The sequence below is a fragment of the Mustelus asterias genome, chromosome 29, assembly GCF_964213995.1.
Source record: "Mustelus asterias chromosome 29, sMusAst1.hap1.1, whole genome shotgun sequence".
Lineage (NCBI taxonomy): Eukaryota > Metazoa > Chordata > Chondrichthyes > Carcharhiniformes > Triakidae > Mustelus > Mustelus asterias.
Genome location: NC_135829.1, coordinates 14,327,469 through 14,354,981, shown reverse-complemented (window position 1 = coordinate 14,354,981; position 27,513 = coordinate 14,327,469). Strand labels below are relative to the sequence as shown.

General features: G+C 47.6%; 1 protein-coding gene across 7 annotated transcripts in view; it reads left to right on the top strand.

Moving 5' to 3' along the window:
* LOC144480539 (CD276 antigen-like) overlaps nucleotides 1-26,548 on the top strand; it is a 307,579-nt gene extending 281,031 nt beyond the window's left edge. For 6 of the 7 annotated variants that reach the window (XM_078200108.1, XM_078200110.1, XM_078200107.1 and 3 more), the window contains exon 8: nucleotides 26,067-26,548. In XM_078200108.1, coding sequence (XP_078056234.1) covers nucleotides 26,067-26,089 — 23 coding nt within the window. In that variant the 3' untranslated portion in view covers nucleotides 26,090-26,548. The remainder of the gene's footprint in view (nucleotides 1-26,066) is intronic. The other variant, XM_078200112.1, reaches the window with a different exon arrangement.
* The last annotated feature ends 965 nt before the right edge of the window (nucleotides 26,549-27,513 follow it).

Below are 27,513 nucleotides of genomic sequence, written 5' to 3'. Positions count from 1 at the left end.
CCCGGGTCCTCAGAGCTCTGAATTACTAACCCAGTGACAATACCACTGGGCCACCGTCTCCCCTTAGTTACAAAGGAGGAATATTATCCTTCTCTACCTCCCTCCCTTCAGGCACATGAATGCTTTGGTTTTGATAAATTTGCACGATATTTGCTCAGAAGAAAAGTTTAACAAACAACTTTGCAATTTTTTTCTACAAACTTCGATTACAGTGTAAATAGGTCATGAACAAAAGCTCGTGAAGTAAAAAGAGCTTTGCTGAATCTAAGATGCGCACACAATACGTGACGGAGAACCATTAGTTATAATGATATCTTGAACATGCACAGGAATGAGTGCGCAGAAGAATAATTAGGCAGTTTAAGAGTAAATACAACTTTGACCGTACAGGAGTGATAAATAAGAGGGCCTGATGGTCAGTGCATCTCACACAAAAATAAACTACTCCGAGCTGTGCACAATTAGGGTGGCACGGTGGCACAGTGGTTAGCACTGCCGCCTCACAGCGCCAGGGACCCGGGTTCGATTCCCAGCTCGGATCATTGTGCAGAGTCTACAGGTTCTCTGCATGGGTTTCCTCTGGATGTACCAGTTTCCTCCTATTGTCCAAAAGATAGGTGCATTAGCTATGCTCAGTGTATCTGAACAGGCGCCGGAGTGCGGCAACTCGGGGATTTTCACAGTAACTTCATTGCAGTGTTAATGTAAGCCTACTTGTGACTAATGAATAAGCTTAAGTTGCTAGTTTCCCCCTCACACTCCCCCCCGCCCCCACCTCCCCGCCATCATAAGTCAAAGCGACTTAGAATCATAGAATCCCTACAGCGCGGAAAGAGTCCATTCGGCCCATCAAGCCTGGCACCGACAACAATCCCACCCAGGCCCTATTCCTGTAACCCCATGTATTCACCCTGTTCGTCCCCCTAACACTGAGGGACAATTGAGCGTCGCCAATCCACCTAACCCGCGCATCTTGTGTACCTTTACAAAAACAGAAAATGCTGGAAAATCTCAGCAGGTCTGACAGCATCTGTGGGGAGAGAATAGAGCCAATGTTTGAACAAAAGAACAATACAGCACAGGAACAGGCCCTTCGGCCCTCCAAGCCCGCGCTGGTCCAAACTAGACCATTCTTTTGTATCCCTCCATTCCCACTCCGTTCATGTGGCTATCTAGATAAGTCTTAAACGTTCCCAGTGTGTCCGCCTCCACCACCTTGCCTGGCAGTGCATTCCAGGCCCCCACCACCCTCTGTATAAAATACGTCCTTCTGATATCCGTGTTAAACCTCCCGCCCCCTCACCTTGAACCTATGACCCCTCGTGAACGTCACCACCGACCTGGGAAAAAGCTTCCCACCGTTCACCCTATCTATGCCTTTCATAATTTTATACACCTCTATTAGGTCACCCCTCATCCTCCATCTTTCCAGTGAGAACAACCCCAGTTTACCCAATCTCTCCTCATAACTAAGCCCTTCCATACCAGGCAACATCCTGGTAAACCTCCTTTGCACTCTCTCTAAAGCCTCCACGTCCTTCTGGTAGTGTGGCGACCAGAACTGGGCGCAGTATTCCAAATGCGGCCGAACCAACGTTCTATACAACTGCAAAATCAGACCCCAACTTTTTTACTCTATGCCCCGTCCTATAAAGGCAAGCATGCCATATGCCTTATTCACTACCTTCTCCACCTGTGACGTCACGTTCAAGGATCTGTGGACTTGCACACCCAGGTCCCTCTGCGTATCTACACCCTTTATGGTTCTGCCATTTATCGTATAGCTCCCCCCTACGTTAGTTCTACCAAAATGCATCACTTCGCATTTATCTGGATTGACTGGAGTCTAGATGACCCTTCATCAGAGCAGGGAGGAAAGCAGAGAGTGAGCAGAGATTTATACCATAAGGGTGGGTGTTGGAATTGGACAAAGGGAATGTAAATGAGCTTGCAGAAGGCTGAGAAAGTTCTTGAAGTATCCGTTAAGTCATCAGAATGCATTAATGGCAAAACAAAGATACAGCTTGGTAAAGGACTGCCTGAGGAATGTGACAGTTGTCTATGTTTACCCCATCAAATCCCTTCATCATTATAAAGACTTCTCTTTTTGGGAGAAAATATTTACTTAGTAGTCACAAGTAGGCTTACATTAACACCGCAATGAAGTTACTGTGAAAATCCCCTAGTCGCCACACTCCGGCACCTGCTCAGGTGCACTGAGGGAGAATTTAGCACGGCCAATGCACCTAACCAGCACGTCTTTCGGACTGTGGGAGGAAACCAGGGCACCCAGAGGAAACCCACGCAGACACGGGGAGAACGTGCAGACTCTGCACAGACAGTGACCCAAGCCGGGAATCGAAACCGGGTCCCTGGAGCAGTGCTAACCACTGTGCCACCGTGCCGCCCCAGCCTGTTCAGCAAAGTGGCAGACACAAGGAACAATTCCCCTTCCGTCGCTGTGACTGTGTGTTCAGTCTGTTCGCGTCCTTGCTCAGGTCTGCACCACTGTGGCCGTTTAAGTACCTGTGAAGCCTGTGCAGATAACTTGGACTGTTATTGTTGAGTGAGTGCCAGTTGTGTTAGCTTTGGCGGTTGTGTTGCATTGTGCCTGGCATCTGTCGGGCAGTGGGATTAAGACTATCCAAGCTCATTTTATGTAGGAATTGGAGCAGCTGCTTGAAGAGGGAGTTTGGCTGGAGTACCATCTGCCTGGCCTGGACTAGAACCAAATGTGCACCCACTGCCGTGTACAGCAAAGAACAAAGAGACAACAGTAGCAAAAATGAGCAAGAAACCAGAGCCAAGATCCAAAGCCTGCCTCAGTGACTCAGGCTGGATGTGAGTGGAGTCGAGCTTCACCCGTCAAACTGTATTTATCATAGCTATTGTAGACGAAAGAATCCCTACAGTGCAGAAAGAGGCCATTTGGCCCATCGAGTCTGCACTGATCCTCCAAACAAGCACTCTACCTAGGCCTACTCCCTCACCCTACACACGTAATTCCATGCATTTACCATGGCTAATCCACCTAACCTCCAGATGGAGGCCATTTGGCCCATCGAGTCTGCACCGATTCAGGTCCATCCTCCTATCCTTGCTAATCCCTCTAACCTACACATTTTGGGACACTAAGGGGCAATTTAGCATGACCAATTCATCTAACCTGCGCATCTTTGGACACTAAGGGGCAATTTAGCATGGCAAATCCACCTAACCTACACATCTTTGGGCAATAAGGGGCAATTTAGCATGGCCGGTCCACCTAATCTGCATATCTTTGAAGTGTGGGAGGAAACTTGAGCACCCAGAGGAAACCCACGTAGACACAGGGGGGAGAACGTGGAAACTCCACACAGTCAGTCACCCAAGGCCAGAATCGAATCCGGGTCCCTGGGTCTTTGAGGCAGCAGTGCTAATCACTGTGCCACTGTTGTTGGTTGACTGTCCACTGGTGCAACCCTTCCATGCAGAGCGGGGAAGCCAATACAGCGATAATCAATGCGACCATTTTGAAATTCATGGTGGCTTCGACCAGGGATATGATTTATATTGTTCTCCCAGCTGTTTGCTTCTGCTTTCTAACATATAGAGCTGGCAGCGTATTACTCCACATCGCACAAGAACCACTTGGAAAACTCTTCAATCTTGTGCTCCCAAGAGCCAAACATAAAATGTTGCTGGGACTTTCTTTTTGGCTGCCATGTAATGTTTGCTCCACTTTTCAAAGTGTGGCTTCAGACAACTTGCTTGTCGCTGTCCATTAGATTGTGATAGGTTTGGATCCTGTAGCAGTTGAAAGAAGACCGTGACATTCCATGTAACGTGTTGACTTCAGCAGGAGGTCCAATAATCAACGCCATGCTTGCAGATATATACAAACCCTCCGAGGCAAGGCAACAATCACACTCAGGCAATTGGCCACCAATGCATGAATAAAAATGCTAATTTTGAGTTCTGAGATGCAAGACCTGCCAACCGAGATTTCTCAGCTATTTTTAAATCTTAGTTCGTGAAATTTTAGCGTCGCTGGCAAGGTCGCTGCCTGCCCTTGAGAAGGTGGTTGAGAGCCACCTTTTGGAACTCCTGAGGTCCATGTGTGGCTGGTACACCCACTATGCCATTATGGAGGGAGTTCCAGGATTTTGACCCGGTGACAGTGAAGGAACGGCGATATATTTGGTGAACTGGTGCGGCAACAATGATCTCTCCCTCAATGTCAACAAAATGAAGGAGACTGTCATCGACTTCAGGAAGCATAAAGGAGAACATGCCCCTGTCTACATCAACGGGGATGAAGTAGAAAGGCCGAGAGCTTCAAGTTTTTAGGTGCCCAGATCACCAACAACCTGTCCTGGTCCCCCCCATGCCGACACTATTGTTAAGAAAGCCCCACCAACACCTCTAACTTTCTCAGATGACTAAGGAAATTTAGCATGTCAGCTACGACTCTCACCAACTTTTACGGATGCACCATAGAAAGCATTCTTTCTGGTTGTATCACAGCTTGGTATGGCTGCTGCTCTGCCCAAGACCGCAATGAACTACAAAAGGTCGTGAATGTAGCCCAATCCATCACGCAAACCAGCCTCCCATCCATTGACTCTGTCTACACTTCCCGCTGCCTCGGAAAAGCAGCCAGCATAATTAAGGACTCCACGCATCCCGGACATTCTCTCTTCCACCTTCTTCTGTCGGGAAAAAGATACAAAAGTCTGAGGTCACGTACCAACTGACTCAAGAACAGCTTCTTTCCTGCTGCTCTCAGACTTTTGAATGGACCTACCTCGCATTAAGTTGATCTTTCTCTATACCCTAGCTATGACTGTAACACTGTATTCTGCACTCTCTCCTTTCCTTCTCTATGAAGGGTATGCTTTGTCTATATAGCGCGCAAGAAACAATACTTTTCACTGTATACTAATACATGTGACAATAATAAATCAAATCAAATCAAATATTTCCAGGTCAGGATGGCAAGTGACTTGGAGAGGAATCTCCAGGTGGTGGTGTTCCTCTTCTTCTGCTGCCCTTGTCCTTCTAGATGGTGGAGGTCACAGGTTTGGAAAATACTGCTGAAGGAGCCTTGGTGAGTTCCTGCAGTGCATCTTGCAGTTGGTACGCACTGCTGCCAATGTGGAGGGAGTGAATGATTAAGGTGGTGATTGGGTTGCCAATCAAGTGGGTTGCTTTGTCCTGGATGGCGTCGAGCTTCTTGAGTGTTGTGTGAGCTACACTCATCCAGACAAGTGGAGAGTATTTCATCACAGTCCCGACTTGTGCCTCGTGAATGGTGAACAGGCTTGGGTGTGGGGCAGAGGAGTAAACCAACCCATATTTTTCTATATTGCATTGAGATCTGGACCACATAGAGCAGGTATGAGGGAACATATCTACTACATTCTGAATATAAAATAGGAAGGCACACTTCTTGATGCCAGAGCACTTGAGGAAAGCTAAGTAACTAAGGTTAATAATCTTTCCCAAGCATAGATGTCTCTGGATCATCTGCACCAGTTGGAAGATGGGTGGCTCATAGAAACACAGGAAATAGAAGCAGGAGTAGACCACTTGGCCCTTCAAGCCTGCTCTGCCGTTCATTTTGATCATGGCTGATCATCAAATTCAATATCCTGATCCCCCCCCCCCCTCCTGCCCCATATCCCTTGATCCCTTTAGCCCCAAGAATTATAGCTTGAAATTACACAAGGTTTTGGCCTCAACTACTTTCTGTGGTAGTGAATTCCACAGATTCACCACCCTCTGGGTGAAGAAATTTCTCCTCACCTCAGTCCTAAAAAATGATGTGGAGATGGGGTGGGCACAGTAAGAAGTCTCACAACACCAGGTTAAAGTCCAACAAGTCTATTCGGTATCACGAGCTTTCGGAGTGCTGCTCCTTCATCAGGTGAGTCGGTTTATTTGGTATCACGAGCTTTCGGAGCATTACTCCTTCATCAGGTGAGTCACCTGGTGTTGTGAGACTTCTCACCCAGTCCTAAAAAGTTTATCCCTTATCCTCAAACTCTGAGCCCTAGTTCTGGACTCCCCCACCATTGGGAACATGCTTTCTGAATCTAACCTGTCCAATCCTGTTAGAATTTTATACGTTTCTATGAGATCCCCTCTCACTTGTTTAAACTCCAGTGAATATAATCCTAACTGACTTAGTCTCTCCTCATATGACAGACCTGCCATCCCAGGAATCAGCCTGGTAAACCTTCGCTGCACTCCCTCTATAGCAAGGGCATCCTTCCTTCGATAAAAACTCCAAAAACTGCACACAATACTCCAGGTGTGGCCTCACCAATGCCCTATACAATTGCAGTAAAACATCCCTATCCCTATACTCAAATCCTCTTGCAATGAAGGCTAACATACCATTTGCCTTCTTTACTGCCTGCTGTACCTGCGCGCTTACTTTCAGAGACTGATGCACAAGGATACCAAGGTCTCGCTGAGTATCCACCTCTCTCAATTTACACCCTTTTAAATAATAATCTGTCTTCCGATTATTGCTACCAAAGTGGATAACCTCACATTTATCCTCATTATGCTGCATCTGCCATGCGGTTGCCCACACACTCAGCCTGTCCAAATCACACTGAAGCATCTCTCCTCACAGCTCGCACTCCCACCCAACTCTGTATCATCTGCAAATTTGGAGATAATACATTCAGTTCCCTCTTCAAATCATTAATACATAATGTGAAAACAGTTGGAGTCCGAGCACAGATCCCTGCGGTACCTCACGAGTCACTGACTGAAGGATATTTTTCCTGGAGATCTCGCAGGAGTTTCAAGGCCACCTTGAAAGACTTTCCCAAGAGGGATGTGAAAATCTGCGACATTGGCTCAGCAATGAGCAATGGGCAAGACAAGAGGGTTGAGTTGCATTGTGGAGTTAGGGTGGCTGACATGAGGTGAGCGAGAGAGGAAAGTGAAGGAAGTAAAAACGTAGAAAATAAGAGCAGGAGGTATGGGCAATAGGGCAGCACAGTGGTTAGCACTGCTGCCTCACAGTGCCAGAGACCCAGGTTCGATTCCGGCCTCGGGTGACTGTGTGGACATTCTCCCCGTGTCTGCGTGGGTTTCCTCCGGGTGCTCCAGTTTCCTCCCACAGATGTGCAGGTCAGGTTGAATGGCCATCTTGAATTGCCCCTTAATGTCAAGGAGATTAGGAGGGGAAATATGTGGGGATATGGGGATAGGGCCTGGGTGGGATTGTTGTCAGTGCAGGCTCGATGGGCCAAATGGCCTCCTTCTGCACTGTAGATTCTATGATTCTATGAGGAGGCCATTCGGTCCTTTGAGCCAGCTCCGCCATTCATTATGATCATGGCTGACCATCCAACTCAGTAACCTGTTCCTGCTCCCTCCCACCTCATATCCTTTGATCGAAATTAACAGAATACTGAAAGGCCTGGATAGAGTGGGCGTGGGGAAGATGTTTCCATGAGTAGGAGAGGCGAGGATCTGAGAGCACAGCCTCAAGAGTAAAGAACTGAGAGGAGGAGGAATTTTTTAGAATCATAGAAATCCCTGCAGTGCAGATGGAGGCCATTCGGCCCATCAAGCCTGCAACTACAACAATCCACCCAGGCCCTATCCCCATAATTCTGTATGCGGTTCAGCCAGAGGGTGGTGAATCTGTGGAATTCATTGCCACAGAAGGCTGTGGAAGCCGGGTCATTGAGTGTATTTAAGACAGAGGTTCTTGATTGGTAAGGGGATCAAAGGTTACGGGGAAATGGTGGGAGAATGGGGTTGAGAAACTTATCAGCCTCGATCAAATGGCGGAGCAGACTCGATGGGCTGAAGGGCCTAATTCTGCTCCTATATCTTACAGTCTGATGATCCATCCCTTTAGCTCCAAGAGCTGTATCTAAAACCTTCGTCAGGCCTTGTGTGAATACCCAGTGGTATCTATTCGATGGCCTTGTGATTTACATTGCAGCGTCCGTGGCAAGGACGGCTTGTTGGAGGAATGGATTTTTCAGCCTCTTACAATGTTTCACGTACAGGGTAAATGGTAGGACTCTGAAGAGTGCAGTTGAACAGAGGGATCTGGGAATACAGGTACAGAATTCCCTAAAAGTGACATCACAGGTGGATAGGGTCGTAAAGAGTGCCTTTGGTACATTGGCCTTTATAAATCGGAGTATCGAGTATAAAAGTTGGAGTGTTATGGTAAGGTTATATAAGGCATTGGTGAGGCCGAATTTGGAGTATTGTGTACAGTTTTGGTCACCTAGTTCCAGGAAGGATGTAAATAAGATTGAAAGAGTGCAGAGAAGGTTCACAAGGATGTTGCCGGGACTTGAGAAGCTGAGTTACAGAGAGAGATTGAATAGGTTGGGACTTTATTCCCTGGAGCGTAGAAGATTGAGGGGAGATTTGATAGAGGTGTATAAGATTTTGATGGGTATAGATAGAGTGGATGCAAGCAGGCTTTTTCCGCTGAGGCTAGGGGAGAAAAAAACCAGAGGGCATGGGTTAAGGGTGAAAGGAGAAAAGTTTAAAGGGAATATTAGGGGGGGCTTCTTCACGCAGAGAGTGGTGGGAGTGTGGAATGAGCTGCCGGATAAAGTGGTAAATGCGGGGTCACTTTTAACATTTAAGAAAAACTTGGACGGGTTCATGGATGAGAGGGGTGTGGAGGGATATGGTCCAAGTGCAGGTCAGTGGGACTAGGCATAAAATGGTTCGGCACAGACAAGAAGGGCCAAAAGGCCTGTTTCTGAGCTGTAATTTTCTATGGTTCTATGGTTCAGAGTGGCAAAATCATTGAACTTCCTTGGCGCATAAACCATCGTCTCTGAAGGTGGACAGTTGCTGCACGCTAGAATCTCATTTGCGGCCTCCTGGCACAAAAGAAAATTGGGCTGGCTTACAAAGAGGTGACTTGGAAAATTGTGCCCTATCGAGGACTCACCTCTTGCATGGCGTTGAGTTTAATTGTCTCTTTAAATATTAGTTCGTGACATTCCACTTTCCAGATCAGGAAGGTGCCAAATAACTGAGGAATATAAATAGCCCTCGGTCAGATAGAAGAACTAGACCCAAACACTACATGTTGTGTTTCTCTTAACTTTATTTTCACCCAATTTACCATCAAACTTCATTGCCAGCTGCTGAAGCTGTGTTTTTTTCCTTATCAACAGATGCAAGAGGGTGATACACAGGGTTTCTCCTTCTGAACTGTGTCGCTGCTGTTCCTTCACTGTGGCTGGGTCGGAACTCCCTCCCTAACAGCGCTGTGGGTGCACCTACGCCACAGGGACTGCAGCAGCCCCAGAAGGCAGCTCACTGCCACCTTCTCAAGGGGCAATTAGAGATGGGCAACAAATGCTGGGCGTAGCCAGCCACGCCCGTACCCTGCGAACAAATAAAAGAAGTGTAATAACTCCACGGAGGCGGAAGTCCCGTCACCGAGTTACTTTATTTACATCATACATCTGTACACAGCCAGCTCTCCAGTTGCTCCCTGCTGAATGCAGACTGGGAATCTGACACACCTGCTTTAAATAGGGAGCATGAGGCTCCCTGATTTAACCATCAATTAGGATTCATCAGACAGTTCATACTCTCGCAAGACAACCTCATTAGCCTGGCTGAAGTCATCACAAGAAGATGCCAGGTGGAATTTTCCTATTTTTTGACAGAGTAGCATGGCGGTTGGGTAAAAGGCTGGAATCAAACCCGGGTCCCTGGCGCTGTGGGGCAGCAGTGCTAACCACTGTGCCACCGTGCCCTATTCTTATCTATCTTACCAGTACTTCTTAATACTTTGAAAATTTTGATCAAATTACCCCTTAACCTTTTAAATTTCATGGGATATGGGCGTCGCTGGCTGGGCCAACATTCGTTGCCCATCCCTAGTTGTCCTTGAACTGATGGCCTGCTGGGCAATTTCAGAGGGCAGTTGAGAGTCACCCACTTTGATGTGGCTCTGGTAGGCCAGACTGGGTAAGGACAGCAGATTTCCTTCCCTAAAGGACATTAATGAACCAAATGGGTTGATGATGAAGTTAAAGTTTATCAGTGTCAGAAGTAGGCTTACATTAACATTGCAATGAAGATACTTTGAAAATCTCCTCGTTGCCACACTCCGGCGCCTGTTCGGGTACACTGAGGGAGAATTTAGCATGGCCAATGCACCCTAACCAGCACGTCTTTCGGACTGTGGGAGGAAACCGGAGCACCCGGAGGAAACCCACGCAGACACCGGGAGAACGTGCAGACTCCACACAGACAGTGACCCAAGCCGGGAATTGAACCCGTGTCCCTGGCACTGAGAGACAGCAGTGCTAACCACTGTGCCACCGTGCCACAGCGAGGGGCTGTACACTGTACGCTGCCCACTCATTTCAGTGGGAACCAGAGTTGATTCATCTGTTCTGTGCCTCGGGTTTATTGTGCCAGCTTCACTGAGGCTCGAGCAACAGAGCCGCCAAGGACCCCAGAACTTCATCAGGTCCATTAGGTAGGAGGCTTTCACTGCTCAGTGACAGCATGGGTAGCCCCGTGAACAGAAAGCTTATTGTGCTCTGGGTAGTGGTTGGGATAAGAGCAGATTGGAAATCTTCGGCAGCTTTGTTGCCTCCAGTAAAACGTGTTGACCTCCTGTTAACCTCCACCGCAGTTGTCTCAAGCAGATCGATGCATTATGGATGCCTGAGGTCACCAAACCAGGTCAATGTTTATTCAGTTACGGTGTGAACCCGGCCTCCGCAAATTCTGGCTCAGCCTGTACTTGCTGAAGACAAAAAAAAAAGATGTGTTTACCTAGCGTCCTACTAGGGGGTGGCACGGTGGCACAGTGGTTGGCACTGCAGCCTCATAGCGCCAGGGATCCGGCTTTGATTCCCAGCTTGGGTCACTGTCTGTGCGGAGTCTCCACACTCAAGGACCCCACGAACCCTGGACATTCTCTCTTCCACCTTCTTCCGTCGGGAAATAGATACAAAGTCTGAGGTCACGTACCAACCGGCTCAAGAACAGCTTCTTCGCTGCTGGAATCAGACTTTTGAATGGACCTACCTCGCATTAAGTTGATCTTTCTCTACACCCTAGCTATGACTGTAACATTACATTCTGCACTCTCTCCTTTCCTTCTCCGCTATTTTTATTAGTAGTGTCACAAGTAAGCTTACATTAACACTGCAATGAAGTTACTGTGAAAGTCCCCGAGTCGCCACACTCCGGCGCCTGTTCGGGTACACTGAGGGAGAATTTAGCACGGCCAATGCACCCTAACCAGCACGTCTTTCAGACTGTGGGAGGAAACTGGAGCACCCGGAGGAAACCCGCAAGGAGAAAGTACAAACTCCACACAGACAGTGACCCAAGCCGGGAATCGAACCCGGGTCCCTGGCGCTGTGAGGCAGCAGTGCTAACCACTGTGCCACCGTGCCGCCCTGAAAGTTGTCATGGTCACCATTACTGAGACTAGAGCTGTAATTTTGCCACCTCGCCCGCCCCGGAATTGGCTTGCAAAATGGAATTCCCTGTTGGCCTTGGGTGGGATTTTCTGAGCCTTCCCCGAGCGAGGTCTTAAAATCCCGCCCTAGATTTCAATTCCAGACTTATTAATCAAATTAAAATTCTACCAGCTACTATGGTGGGATTTGAACCCACGTTCCAGAAAATTAGCCCGAGGAGCGGGGTGGGGGAGGTTTGGATTTTCAGGCTGTGCTCGCGCCATTCTGGAAAATTCCACCCAAGGTCAACGGACCTTTGCCTAGTCCTGTTCCGCCCGCTAGGATTCCCGTGGCGGGTGAGATGGGAAAATTCCACCCTGGGCCTCTGGATTATCAGTCCAGTGACGTTATCTTTACACTTCTGCCTACATCAAATAAGTCAGAATTAATGCCACAGAATTGGATGAATCTTTTGCAGGGAATGTTGAAATTGCGGGAATCATAGAATCTACTGTGCAGAATGAGGCCATTTGGCCCATCGAGCCTGCAACGACAATAATCCCAACCCCATAACCCCATATATTTACAGTCCTAATCCCCCTGATACTAAGGGGCAATTTATTATGGCTAATTAACCTAACCCGCACACCCGTTTCTGTGTGGGTTTCCTCCGGGTGCTCCGGTTTCCTCCCACACACTCCAAAGATGCGCGGGTTAGGCGAATTGGCCATGCTAAATTGCCCCTTAGTGTCAGGGGGACTAGCTAGGGTAACTGTGTGGGGTTATGGGAATAGGGCCTGGGTGGGAAGTGGTCGGTGCAGACTCGATGGGCCGAATGGCCTCCTTCTGCACTGTAGGTATTCTATGATCTTATGCAACAAATGTTCTTGATCTGTAATTCTGGCCCTTCAGTGACTCGCTGACAAAGCAGGCCCATTCACAGCGGAGAATGCTTCAGAAGGTGTTTGTCTTTAACACAAGGAAAAGCACATTCCGGAACCGTAGTCAAAAAGCTGTTGCTGCAATTCTGATGCGATTCTACCACAATGGCAGTCCCAATTATAACCACGCACTGCGAGAAAGTGGATATCTCAATTTTACAGCTTTCCACTTGGCTTTCATCCTTTGTAACAGACAGTGAATAAAGCTCCGATTTAAAATAAAACAATTTATTAAGGTCCAATTTCTGTAAAGCTGTGGGGCGCAGATTAAGTGGAGAAATAGATGTTAATACAATTCACGGATTGCCTGCTGATTTGTAAATGTTATCTATCCCAACCTCAGTTTTAAACATGTACGAGTTCCCGTAGCGGCAGAGGTGATTCATGAAGGCCCCGCCTTCTCAACCTTGCCCCTTGCCTGAGGTGTGGTGATCCTCAGCTTAAATCACCACGTCACCTCTCAAAGAGATTTTTTTTTTATTCATTCGTGGGACATGGACATCACTGGCCGGCCAGCATTTATTGCCCATCCCAAGTTGCCCTTGTTCAGAGGGCAGTTGAGAGTCAACCACATTGCTGTGGCTCTGGAGTCACACGGAGGCCAGACCGGGTAAGGACAGCAGATTTCCTTCCCTCAAGGGAACCAGATGGGTTTTTCCAACAATGGTTTGATGGCCATCAGTAGATTCTTAATTCCAGATATTTTTTATCGAATTCAAATTCACAATCTGCTGTCCTTACCTGGTCTGGCCTACATGTGACTCCAGAGCCACAGCAATGTGGTTGACTATCAATTGCCCTCCAGGGGCAACTAGGGATGGGCAATAAATGCTGACCAGCCAGCGACGCCCATGTCCCAAGAATGAATAAACAAAACATCCAGAGACCCAGAATAAGATCTGGGGACCCGGGTTCGAATCCCTCCACGGCAGATGGTGAAAATTGAATTCAATAAACATTTGGAATTAAGAACCTACTGATGACCATGAAACCATTGTCGATTGTCGTAAAAACCCATCTCGTTCACTAACGTCCTTTAGGGAAGGAAATCTGCCGTCCTTACCTGGTCTGGCCTACATGTGACTCCAGAGCCACAGCAATGTGGTTGACTCTCAACTGCCCTCCAAGGGCAACTAGGGATGGGCAATAAATGCTGGCCAGCCAGCGATGGCCATCTCCCAAGAATGAATAGAAAAAAAATCCAGAGACCCAGAACAAGATCTGGGGACCCGGGTTCGAATCCTGCCACAGCAGATGGCAAAATTTGAATTCAATAAAAATCTAGAATTAAAAATCTAATGATGACCATGAAACCATTGTCGATTGTTGTAAAAATCCATCTGGTCGGCCTAGATAGAGTGGATGTGGAGAGGATATTTCCACTAGTGGGAGAGACTAGAACTTGAAGGGCACAGCCTCAGAGTGAAGGGGCACTCCTTTAAAACAGAGATGAGGAGGAGTTTCTTCAGCCAGAGGGTGGTGAATCTGTGGAACTCATTGCCGGGTCACTGAGTGTCTTTAAGACAGAGATAGATAGGTTCTTGGTCAATAAGGGGATCAAGGGTTACGGGGAGAAGGCAGGAGAAAGGGGAAGAGAATCATATCAGCCATGATTGAATGGCGGAGCAGGCTCGATGGGCCGAGTGGCCTCATTCTACTCCTATGTCTTATGGTGTTCTGAAATGGAGGGCAATTAGGGATGGGCAAATAGGGATGAATAATACGCCCATGTAAAATGCATCTAAAAAACAACAGTGAACAAATAAGAAAAGACGACACCTATTCATTATAAATTTAAAGATTGCTTAATTTGGAAACTCTTGGTTTTGAGTTTGTGCTGGAGTGCTTGCTTAAAATATAAATAATGGTCGTTTGTAAAAATATAAAGGCGAGAGTTTCCGGCTTTTTCTACTCTTGAATAAATTATTCTCTTCTGTGACAAGTTATTGTCGTCAATTTGTGACGAGAATCAGGGCTTATTTTCATCAGAAGGTTGGCTGTTATTTATAGCCTCTGTGCCAAAGATTTAGAAAGTTATTTTCTCCCATCAGAAGCTGACGCGGGGTTAGAACACGAGAAATAGGAACCAGAGTAGGCCATGCAGCCCTTTGAGCCTGTGCCGCCAATCAAAACGACGCTTCCTTTAATAAAAAAATTCACTCACGGGATGCGGGCACCGCCAACGTTGATTGCCCATCCCTAATTGCCCTTGAACTGAGTGTCCGCCTCGACCCTTTCAGAGGTCAGTTCAGGGGTCTGGCCTACATGTTCCCCAGACCACATTGCTGTTGCTCTGGAGTAACATATAGGCCAGACCTGGGTAAGGGCAGCTAATATATAGACTGGCTCCCTTGTCAATCCTGGGGCTTTGGTGGGCGCATTACTTGCAGTCACCACCACTCCCGGTGGCGCTGATGGCCCTCGGTGACTGGACTGTAAGAGTTTGGCATAGAAGGGGTTAATGTGCGGCTGGCTACAATGCCACCCACACTGTGATGTAACAACCGGATGACCCGAGTCCCGAGGGTAGTCACGTAACTGGACAGACAGAGACGTGTGTAGAGGTAAGCATGGAGATAACCCAGAGCTTAGGCCTTGTACTGTTTCTCTCTCTAGCTAATATACACTTAATGTTAAACTAGACAAGTTAAACTATACTTTATAACACAACCTCTTCATGAGACCTAGCCATCCACACACAACATCTTATGACAGAGAACTGCTGGCCTCTGATTGGTCGGAAACTCCAATGGTAGGGCGTGGAGGGGTGGGGGGGGTGGGTTGCAGGGGCAGGGATTTCTGCTCCCAGGGAAAGTCCAAGGCCCGATGTTGCCCAGATTGATGCCTGATGTGGGTGGCACAGTTGTTAGCACTGCTGCCTTACAGCGCCAGTGACCCAGGTTCGATTCCCGGCTTGGGTCACCGTCTGTGTGGAGTTTGCACGTTCTCCCCGCGTCTGCGTGGGTTTCCTCCGGTTTCCTCCTGCGGTCTAGAGAGGTGCAAGTTAGGTGGATTGGGCCAAGCTAAATTGCCCGTTAGTGTCAGGGGGTTGTGGGGATAGGGATTGGGTGGGATTGTGGTTGGTACAGACTCGATGGGCCGAATTGCCTCCTTCTGCACTGTAGGGATTCAATGATTCTCTGGAGGCTATGAATGAGCAGAGAGCTTGTCTGAGCATGTGCAGGGCCCTGGTTAGAACAGGACACAGGCCTGTCAGTATAACTCTGGTCTGCTGGCCTCAATTTTAACATGTGCCAAATGCTACTGGTGAATTCTCTGACTATTAATAGTATTTTTGGGGTCAAATTGCCTCAACAGTGAGAAATTCTGATGAAAAAAAATTGCAAGGCATGGAAATTTGTAATAAAATTATTTAAAAATTTAAATGACTCCGAATTATAATCTGCTCATTCTGACAGTTTCTCTGTTACCGATGCAGAATGATTTGATTCGTGCCCTTCCACTTGAGAAGGTTTATTTTTTAAAAAAAAGAATATCCTTTGTTGATTTTTCTCCCTCTTGATTCCCCCTTACAAGCGTGCCAACCCTCTTTCCATCGCAAGGGTGGCACAGTCTGCCGTGCCAACTCCTCCACAGCCGCTGTCGATCATCGTTACTGTCGGCTAATTGGAGCGGGCACTCGAGCATTCTGCCTCTTGTGAGGTCTTTCCAACCCTCGGCCTAATCGCAGCTTTTCTGACACCTGCCTCTGTCAGCCACGCCAGTCCGGGCCCAGTCTTTCAGCGAGGATGCCGTGCGGGAAGGGGCAGCGCGCCTCAGTGTGTCCTCTGGTTTCATTTGATTCCCGGCTTGGATCACTGCCTGTGTGAAGTCTGCACGTTCTCCCCGTGTCTGCGTGGATTTCCTCTGGAAGCTCCGGTTTCTTTAATTGAATTTGATTTATTATTGTCACATAGAGTCATAGAGGTTTACAGCATGGAGACAGGCCCTTCGGCCCAACTTGTCCATGCCACCTTTTTTTTAACTCCTAAGCTAGTCCCACTTGCTCGCATTTGGCCCATATCCCTCTATACCCATCGTACCCATGTAACTGTCTAAATGCTTTTTAAAACACAAAATTGTACCCGCCTCGACTACTACCTCTGGCAGCTCGTTCCAGACACTCACCACCCTCTGTGTGAAAAAATTGCCCCTCTGGACACTTTTGCATCTCTCCCCTCTCACCTTAAACCTATGCCCTCTAGTTTTAGACTCCCCTACCTTTGGGAAAAGATATTGACTATCTAGCTGATCTATGCCCCTCATTATTTTATAGACCTCTATAAGATCACCCCTCAGCCTTCTACGCTCCAGGGAAAAAAGTCCCAGTCTATCCAGCCTCTCCTTATAACTCAAACCATCAAGTCCCGGTAGCGTCCTAGTAAATCTTTCCTGCACTCTTTCTAGTTTAATAATATCCTTTCTATGATAGAGTGACCAGAACTGTACACAGTATTGGGATACAGTGAAAATTATTGTTTCTTGCGCGCTATACAGACAAAGCATACCATTCAGAGAGTACATAGGGCAGCACGGTGGCACAGTGGTTAGCGCTGCTGCCTCACAGCACCAGGGACCCGGGTTCGATTCCCGGCTTGGGTCACTGTCTGTGTGGAGTTTGCACATTTCCCCCATGTCTGCGTGGGTTTCCTCCAGCTGTTCTAGTTTCCTCCCACAGTTCAAAGATGTGCAGGTTAGGTGGATTGGTCATGCTACATTGCCCCTTAGTGTCAGGGAGACTAGGTAGGGTAAATGCATAGGGTTGTGAAGATAGGACCTGGGTGGGATTGTGGTCACTGCAGATTTGATGGGCCAAATGGCCTCCTCCTGCACTGTAGGATTCCATGATTCTACATTGAGTGGCACGGTGGCAGAGTAGCCACAGTGCCTCACAGCGACAGAGACCCGGGTTCGATTCCCGGCTTGGGTGACTGTCTGTGCAGAGTCTGCGCGTTCCCCCCGTGTCTGTGTGGGTTTCCTCCGGGTGCTCCGGTTTCCTCCCACAGTCCGAAAGATGTGCTGGTTAGATGCATTGGCCATGCTAAATTCTCCCTCAGTGTTCCTGAACAGGTGCCGGAGTGTGGCGACGAGGGGATTTCGCAGTAACTTCATTGCAGTGTTAATGTGACACGATTAAAAAAAGGGGAGAGGGAAAGAAGAGAATGTAGTGTTAGTCATAGCTGGGGTGTAGAGAAAAATCAACTTAGTGCGAAGTAGGTCCATTCAAAGGTCTGATGGCAGCAGGGAAGAAACTGTTCTTGAGTCGGTTGGTATGTGACTTCAGACCTTTGTAACATTTTCCTGATGGAAGAAGGTGGAAGAGAGTATGCCCGGGATGCGTGGGGTCCTTGATTATGCTGGCTGCTTTTTCAAGGCAGCGGGAAGCATAGACTGATTCAAAGATGGGAGGCTGGTTTGAATGATGGACCTCTGGTACTTGTGGCCTAATTCTCAGAACCTTGCTGTCTCACCTACACTTTTCAAGGCTTCTCTCTGCCAGGCTTTCCCACCCAAACCCCCGATACTTTCTCACTCCCTCATTGCTTTTCCTGAATAGTCAATGAATAAAGCTTTGACGTTTTTTCCCATTGCTATGCGAACGATAGATTTACAAGTGATTTTTGAAGGAAACGATCTTCTACTATTTTTTCACCAGGAGTCAATGTATAGAAGATGTTTCCACTTACGTGGGAGACAAAGGGGGCACGGTGGCAAAGTGGTTAGCATTGTTGCCTCACAGCGCCAGCGACCCAGGTTCAGTTCTGGCCTTGGGTGACTGTCTGTGTGGAGTTTGCACATTCTCCCCATGTCTGCGTGGGTTTCCTCCAGGTGCTCAGGTTTCCTCCCACAGTCCCAAGATATGCAGGCTAGGTGAATTGGCCGTGGTGAATTGTCCCTCAGTGTCCAAAACGGTGTGTAGATTAGGTGGATTGGTCATGCTAAATTGACCGTTAGTGTCCAAAGATGTGTAGGTTAGGTGGATTGGCCATGCTAAATTGCCCCTTAGTGTCCAAAGATGTGTAGGTTAGGTGGATTGACCATGCTAAATTGCTCCTTAGTGTCCAAAAGGTGTGTAGAATAGGTGGATTGGTCATGCTAAATTGCCCCTTAGTGTCCAAAGATGTGTAGGTTAGATGGATTGGCCATGCTAAATTGCCCCTTAGTGTCCAAAGATGTGTAGGTTAGGTGGATTGGCCATGCTAAATTGCCCCTTAGTGTCCAAAAAGGTGTGTAGAATAGGTGGATTGGTCATGCTAAATTGCCCCTTAGTGTCCAAAGATGTGTAGGTTAGATGGATTGGCCATGCTAAATTGCCCCTTAGTGTCCAAAGATGTGTAGGTTAGATGGATTGGCCATGCTAAATTGCCCCTTAGTGTCCAAAGATGTGTAGGTTAGGTGGATTGGCCATGCTAAATTGCCCCTTAGTGTCCAAAGATGTGTAGGTTAGGTGGATTGGCCATGCTAAATTGTCCCTTAGTGTCCAAAAAGGTGTGTAGATTAGGTGGATTGGCCATGCTAAATTGCCCCTTAGTGTCCAAAGATGTGTAGGTTAGGTGGATTGGCCATGCTAAATTGCCCCTTAGTGTCCAAAAAGGTGTGTAGATTGGGTGGATTGGCCATGCTAAATTGTTCCTTAGTGCCCAAAGATGTGCAGGTTAGGTGGATTGGCCATGCTAAATTGCCCCTTGGAAATGTAGGTTAAAGGAATTAGCAAGGGTGGATGCATGGCGTTAGAGGGATAGGGCCTAGGTAAGATGCTCTGTTGGAGAGGCTGTGCAGGCTCAATGGGCCAAATGGCCTCCTTCTGCACTGCAAGGATTCTGTGATTCTGTTTAACTTTAAGTAAGGCATTTTAGGTTTAGCGTGGAGTCACTGAAGGTTTGGTTACCTGGCAACAATGTTATTAAGCAGCAGAAGTTTCATTTTTATGATGGATGGTTCAGTTACCTTACCTCTGCATTCACCAGCAATAATCTTCTCCTGGAAGCTTCAGTTAAAGAATGTTTTGGAATGATTCCAAAATTCATGATAATCTCCATGTCGATCTCGGGTCAAATCACTCACTATTTTCCTCAACTACAGTAACTTGCAATTAAATCACACCTTCAACATTGTAAAGCTTTCAACACTAGCATCAGTGGTATTGTCACTGGACTCGTAATCCGATTGCACAGTGGTTAGCACTGCTGCCTCACAGCGCCAGGGACCCAGGTTCGATTTCAGCGTCGGGTCACTACCTGTGTAGAGTTTGCCCATTCTCCCCATGTCTGCGTGGGTTTCCTCTGGGTGCTCCGGTTCCCTCCCTTGGTCCAAAGATGTGCAGGTTAGGTGGATTGGCCATGCTAAATTGCCCCTTGGTGTCCAAAGATATGCAGGTTAGGTGGATTGGCCATGCTAAATTGCCCCTTAGTGTCTAAAGATGTGCAGGTTAGGTGGATTGGCCATGCTAAATTGCCCCTTAGTGTCTAAAGATATGCAGGTTAGGTGGATTGGCCATGCTAAATTGCCCCTTAGTGTCTAAAGATATGCAGGTTAGGTGGATTGGCCATGCTAAATTGCCCCTTAGTGTCTAAAGATGTGCAGGTTAGGTGGATTGGCCATGCTAAATTGCCTCTTAGTGTCTAAAGATGTGCAGGTTAGGTGGATTGGCCATGCTAAATTGCCCCTTAGTGTCTAAAGATATGCAGGTTAGGTGGATTGGCCATGCTAAATTGCCCCTTAGTGTCTAAAGATGTGCAGGTTAGGTGGATTGGCCATGCTAAATTGCCTCTTAGTGTCCAAAGATGTGCAGATTAGGTGGATTGGCCATGCTAAATTGCCTCTTAGTGTCCAAAGATGCGCAGATTAGGTGGATTGGCCATGCTAAATTGCCCTTTAGTGTCCAAAGATGTACGGGTTAGGTGGATTGGCTATGCTAAATTGCCCCTTAGTGTTAGGGGATTAGCAGGGTAAGTATGTGGAGTTACGGGAATAGGGCCTGGATGGGATTGTAGTTGATACAAACTCAATGGGCCGAATGGCCTCCTTCTGTGCTGTAGTGATTCTATGATTCTAAGCAGCCTAATTTGAAGTCCCAGGATCCTGGACTTGGTAAATGCAGGGGTCTCACACTTAGGCCAAGGGGGCAAGAGGAGCGTAACTTTATGTCGAATCCAGGGAGGGGTGGGAGAAGGAGCACTCACAGAGGGGCAGACCGTGGGGAGGTGGGCACCCAAAGAAGTCCACTGAAGGAGAGACCCCACCCTTCCCCTCCACCATCCATTCCCAGCCAAGACCCGGGCTGGTGTCTTTCTAGGCTTCACCCTGCTCCTGAACTCTTTTCTCCCCAGCCTGAAAATTGAGGTCGTGTGGGAAAGGGCCCTGAAAGGCCTCAAGTGGGGCAAGCGGGCTGGCCTGGGCCTAGCCCATCCATAAAAGGGAAGACTGTAGGACCACTGTCTGGTGGAATGTGTAAGACAAGTGTGTCTAAATAGTCAAGACAGGTGATAAAGACATTAAAAAAAGAGATCATCCTGGAACTAAGCCATACTCAGAGGGAAAAAAGTCAGTTTGGACCGTTATTCTTATTTCCCCATGTTCCTGTTTTATTTTTCTGGGTAAACAACCCATAAAGTTTCAAGGGTTCATTCCTCAGTTTGTTTGGATTTTTTTGGTAAGGACACAGTGGCGTAGTGGTTAGCACTGTTGCCTCACAACACCAGGGATCCAGGTTTAATTCCAGCCTCGGATCACTGTCCGTGTGGGATTTGCACGTTCTCCCCATGTCTGCGTGGGTTTCCTCCGGGTGCTCCGGCTTCCTCCCACAGCCCAAAAATGTGCAGGTTAGGTGGATTGGCCATGCTAAATTGTCCCTTAGTGTCCAAAGATGTGCAGGTTAGGTGGATTGGCCATGCTAAATTGCCCCTTAGTGTCCAAAGATGTGCGGGTTAGGGGGATTGGCCGTGCTAAATTGCCCCTTAGTGTCCAAAGATGTGCGGGTTAGGAGGATTGGCCATGCTAAATTACCCCTTAGTGTCTAAAGATGTGCAGGTTAGATGGATTGGCCATGCTAAATTGCCCCTTAGTGTCCAAAGATGTGCAGGTTAGAATGATTGGCCATGCTAAATTGTCCCTTAGTGTACAAAGATATGCGGGTTAGGTGGATTGGCCATGCTAAATTGCCCCTTAGTGTCCAAAGATGTGCGGGTTAGGTGGATTGGCCATGCTATATTACCCCTTAGTGTCCAAAGATGTGCGGGTTAGGTGGATTGGCCATGCTAAATTGCCCCTTAGTGTCCAAAGATGTGCAGGTTAGATGGATTGACCATGCTAAATTGCCCCTCAATAGGTTAGGTAGATTGTTAATGCTAAATTGCCGCTTAATGTAATAAGACGTATAGATTAAGTAGATTAGACATGGTAAATGCGTTTGTTTATGGGGACAGGGCTTGGGTGGGTCTGGGTGAGATGTTCTGCTGGCGAGTTGGTGCGGACTCGATGGGCTGAGTGGCCTCCTTCTCCACTGTCGTTATTGTGTGGATTCAATGAACACCTTTCCAAGCACCGTACGATGTGAGCTTTGCTCCCTCCCATTTGTTCTTCCTCCTCCTCCTCCTCCTTGCCGCTGTGATTCCTTTTCGCGTTACAGCGATTTACTCGCCTCAGGTTGTGGAGTTTGCATTCTGCTGCCCTGCACCTTTTCAAGCTGCTTCGAGCAAAACCCGTCGACCGATGCGCACGGCAGCGACCGGGTGACGTTAGTGTAGGTGACAGTTCGCACTCGGGGCAGTTTAGCTCCAGAGGTTCCTCTGTGAGTTGTGCTTTTTTCCCCCTTTCAGCTGTTTCCCTGACTTGTCACTCAGGAGACTCTAACTGTGCGATGATGCTGCAAAAGGGATCTTTCATTGGGCAGGAGTTTTCTTTTCGGTTGCTAGGGTCATGCTTTTCAATCTTAGTTTCTGCAAGGGAGTGCAAGTCCTGGTTTTTTGCTCCACTTTCTTACCAAGGGAAACCCGGCCTAGTGTGAAGCCTGAAGCCTGTCGCTTGATTGTGAGTGAGCTTGGGTTCAAAAACATCTGGGAACTACCATGTCTTCTGTTTAAACTTATCAGAAGGCCCAACCATGTAAGGACAAATCATAATGTGTAGTGAAAGTCTACAAAACTGATTTTCTTGAGGGTTTAGTTTCTTTGTAAAGCCATTTGAGCTGTTTCGGAGGCCTGCAGTGTGGTAGTGCCCAAAATGGAGGGAGTGTAACGTGAGGGAACTGCAATGAGTGACTGACAGAAAAAGAAAACAACAATTTCATAGAATCCCTATGGTGCAAAAGGAGGCCATTTGGCCCATTGAGCCCGCACCAACAACAATCGCAGCCATGTCCTATCCCCCATAATCCCCATACCCTGCTAATCCCCCTGAGATTAAGGGTCAATTTAGCACGGCCAATCCACCTCATCCGCACATCTTTGGACTGTGAGAGGAAACCAGAGCACCCGGAGGAAACCCACGCAGACACGGGGAGAAAGTGCAAAACTCCACACTGACAGTCACCTGAGGTCGGAATTGAACCCGGGTCACTGGTGCTGTGAGGCAGCTAACCACTGTGCTGCCCAAATTTACATTTTTCTGGCATTTTTCATGACCACTGAACGTCAATCAGCCATGATCAAAATGAATGGCGGAGCAGGCTCGAAGGGCCCAAAGGCCTACTCCTGCTTCTAGTTTCTATGTTTCTGTGTCTCCAAGTGTACATCAGCCAATGCTAGCTATGACTGCAATGCTTAATTCTGCACCCTCTCCTTTCCTTCTCCCCTATGTACTCTATGCTTTGTCTGTATAGCGCGTAAGAAACAATACTTTTGACTGTATCATAGAATCTCTACAGTGCAGAAGGAGGCCATTCAGCCCATCGAGTCTGCACCGACCACAATCCCACCCAGGCCCTATTCCCATAACCTCACATATTTACCCTGCTAATCTGCTGACACTAGGGTCAATTTAGCACGGCCAATCCACCCAACCCGCACATCTTTGGACCGTGAGAGGAAACCGGAGCCCCCGGAGGAAACCCACGCAGACACGGGGAGAATGAGCAGACTCCGCACAGACAGTGACCATCATGTATCCCAATCCATGTGACAATGATAAATCAAATCAAATCAAAATAAATACTTTTAATGTGCAGTGCAGGAAGTGTGGCAGCCATTTTCCCGGGCAGAAAGTTCCCACAAACAGCAATGTGAGAATGACCAGATTGTCTGTTTTGTTTGCGATGTTGATTGAGGGCTGGACACTTGGTCGGGACACTGGGAGGGGGGGTAACTCTTCATCGAAGGAATGCCTCGGTAACCTGCGCATCCAGTCGAGCTGCCACACGGGGCCTCAGTTTCATGTCCTAAGTCCCAGGTCCCCAGAACATTAGCTGAGTTTCTGGATTGATAGTCTGGCGATAACACCACTAGGCCACTGCCTCCCCTTGCCCAAGTTACTGGACTGATTCGTCGGTCACCTGGCTGCAGCATTTTGATTGTTGACCACCTTTTCTGTGAAAAAAAACATCCCGAACTTTTACTAGTTTGATTCTATCTCCCACTGGGCTATCTCAGGTCTTTGATCTCTAAATCGGAAACTAGTGAATAATTTAGAAAGTCCCTTCTGGTACTTTTCCATAAATTAATTTCTTGGTTCTTTTGTCTACGTACACACGGATGCAGCTTCTCAAAGTTATGTTGGGAATACTTTTGAAATAATCCTCTGGGATGACTCTAAATGCAGTGGGGGGGAGGGGGGGGGGTGGATTATGTGCCCTCTCTCGTGGTCTGTTTGGAGTTGGGGAGGGGATTTAATCGGGAGGGCTGGTTCTCAGTTGAGCATCCAGCCCCCTTCCTCTCTCGGTCAAAGTTAAAGGTGGAAGGGCCTTAATGAGGCTCTTAAGTGTATCATAGAATCCCTACAGTGCAGAAGGAGGCCATTTGGTCCATCAAGTCTGCACCAACACTCTCTGACAGAGTATCTTACCCAGGCCCTCTCCCCCACCCCATCCCCGTAACCCCACACATTTACAATGGCCAATCCACCTAACTTGCACATCTTCGGACACTAAGGGGCAATTTAGTATGGCCAATCTATCTAATTCCAATCTACGCTTTCCAACCATTATTCTGTAAATTGAGTTTGTGTCTTTATATGCCCTGTTTGTGAACAGAACTCCCACCCACCTGATGAAGGAGCAGTGCTCTGAAACCTGTGGCTTGTGCTACCAAATAAACCTGTTGGACTTTAACCTAGTGTTGTGAGACTTCTTACAATCTACCTAACCCACACATCTTTGGACACTAAGGGACAATTTAGCATGGCCAATCTACCTAGCCCACACATCTTTGGACACTAATGGTTAAATTAGAATGGCCAATCCACCTAACCTGCACATCTTGGGACACGAAGGGGCAATTTATCATGGTCAATCCACCTATCCCACACATTTTTGGGCACTAAGGGTCAATTTAGCATGGCCAATCCGCCTAACCCGCACATCTTTGGACTGCGGGAGGAAACCGGAGCACTCGGAGGAAACCCACGCAGACACGAGGAAAACATGCAAACTCCACACAGACAGCAACCAGGTCGGAATCAAACCCGACTCCCTGGCGCTGTGAGGCAGCAGTGCTAACCACCTGAATTGGCGGATGGGTCTTGGCTCAGCATCGCAAAGGCACCTGCCCATGTTTCTCACCTCGGTATATAAGGCATTGATCTACTGAAGATAAATGCAGCGGCAAAAATAACAGGCCACGCGATTTTGCTTGATCATCTTTGCACTTTGGTTACTGACCCTGCGATCCAGTCCTACATGAGCTCATTCCGATCAAATCTTCCACCTCTTTTTGTGAAATTGAGTTTGTGAACTGTGGTCCCTGTGGTTTTGTGTCAGTGCTGGGACGTTTAGAATGCAGAGGCACACAGGGTACGCAGACTGCAACATTTGTAACAAGGACCGTGCATCAGGGTTTGCCTTCGTAACAGACTTTGCAGGCTTTTGAATTTTGGCAGCCTATCAGTTTAAAGAAGACACTCAGCTATCAGAAACCTATCAAATTTGAATTTGGCTGTTGTTGACAACATCAGACCAATCCTTGTGTAGGAAAGTTCATAGGTCATCACAGTTATAAAAAGAGGAACTCAACTGCCTGCCTGAAATTCAACTGAAGAGCTACCACCTCTAAACACCTACAGAGGGCAAGAGCAGCTCCCTGCCAGCTTAGCCTATCTCTTTAGAGAACGCTCCATCTATCTAACGAAGGGGACCAAAATCAGAAAGAGGTAGCAGACATCAGAATCGACAGAAGAACTCCAGAGATTTTCCAAAGCCAAGACACCTGTTTGTATATTTCTTTTGAGAGTGACTAAATTTCTGTTATTATTATTTTTTGGGGTGATGAATGAACCCTTGTATTTATTTGAACAGCATTCCAGAAGTATCTTACTTTAATCGATATGTTACTTGTTTAGTTAAAGCTCCCGGTTGGTTAAATTGATAACTTGTTAACTTTCACTCAAAGCGAGTGTCAGGTATTTCTGTTAATGAACCTCCAGCCATGCATGAAGAACAGTTCACGCCTTTTCAAACACCTTTAACAGATTACGAAGCAAGGTATTCCTCTTTGGGGGATGCGGCCAAGCGGGGATTAACCTCTGCGTCGTAACACTCTCTTTTCTTTTTCAGCAGAAGAGGAAGTACTTGAATGACAAGATGGGAAACCCCAAAACAAGCCAGGCCGCCCGTCTGCCGTTCCACAAGTGCTTCACCGTTTTGCTGCCATGCTCACAGTTGTAATCATTAAGCGCAACCCAACCGTGCTGGACTGGAGTGGGGAGGGGGGAAGTGGGGGGGGGGGGAGGGGGGGGCGGGGGAGAACTGAGGGTCCGAATGCCACAGCTGTGTTGTGCTTAAATCCTCCTTCGTCTACATGTTTAGCCAAACTGTTTTGCTCCACTCTCCTGGGGATTGTCACAGATGTCACTGTCGAAAGCGATTATGATGTCAAAAACTTGAGAATGTGGCTAATTACGCTCTTTTGTTGGCCCTCTGAGGCCAGCCCAGTCCCTGACGAACCTTGTTCAGAATGTAAAACAGTTCGAAGCAGAATGTAATTTTTTTTGAAACTGGGAGATATTTTTATCTGCAGAATTGAATTGTCCTTTCCACGGCTTGTGTTGGTGATTTTATTGCTGTCGAATGTAGCGATGCACGTGTAACCGGCCGCTGGCTGCGATAGAACATCTGCGTTCTCTCTTTTTTTTTGCAATCACGGTCACTTTTGTTGTCAGGCCTTCTTTGCCGCCACTGCCTTGCGAAGCCTCTCCACGTTTCCAAACACAACTTCAGCAACACAGCGTTCCGCAGAGTGAAACATTTGCAGTCATTACTCTGCCCAAGCACAATAATGACTGGAGTCTGCACATTCGCAGAATAACGCGGAGTTCCAGAAGTTGTTCTATGCTTGTCCCGAGGTCATGTTCACAGAATCGTAGAATCCCACAGGGCGGAAGGAGGCCATTCGGCTCATCGGGTCTGCACCGACAACAATCCCACCCTATCCCCATTACCCCACTTATTTACCCCACTAATTCCTCTGACACTAAGTGGCAATTTAGCATGACCAATCAACCTAACCTACACATCTTTGGATACTAAGGGGCAATTTAGCATGGCCAACCCACCTAACCCACACACCTTTGGACACTAAGGGACAATTTAGCACAGCCAATCCACCTAACCTACACATCTTTGGACACTAAGGAGCAATTTAGCATGGCCAACCCACCTAACCCACACACCTTTGGACACTAAGGGACAATTTAGCATAGCCAATCCACCTAACCTACACATCTTTGGACACTAAGGAGCAATTTAGCATGGCCAATCCACCTAACCCACACACCTTTGGACACTAAGGGGAAATTTAGCATGACCAATCAACCTAACCTGCACATCTTTGGACACTAAGGGGCAATTTAGCATGGCCAATCCACCCAACCTGCACATCTTTGGACACTAAGGGACAATTTAGCATGGCCAATCCACCTAACCCACACACCTTTGGACACTAAGTGGATATTTAGCATGACCAATCAACCTAACCTGCACATCTTTGGACACTAAGGGGCAA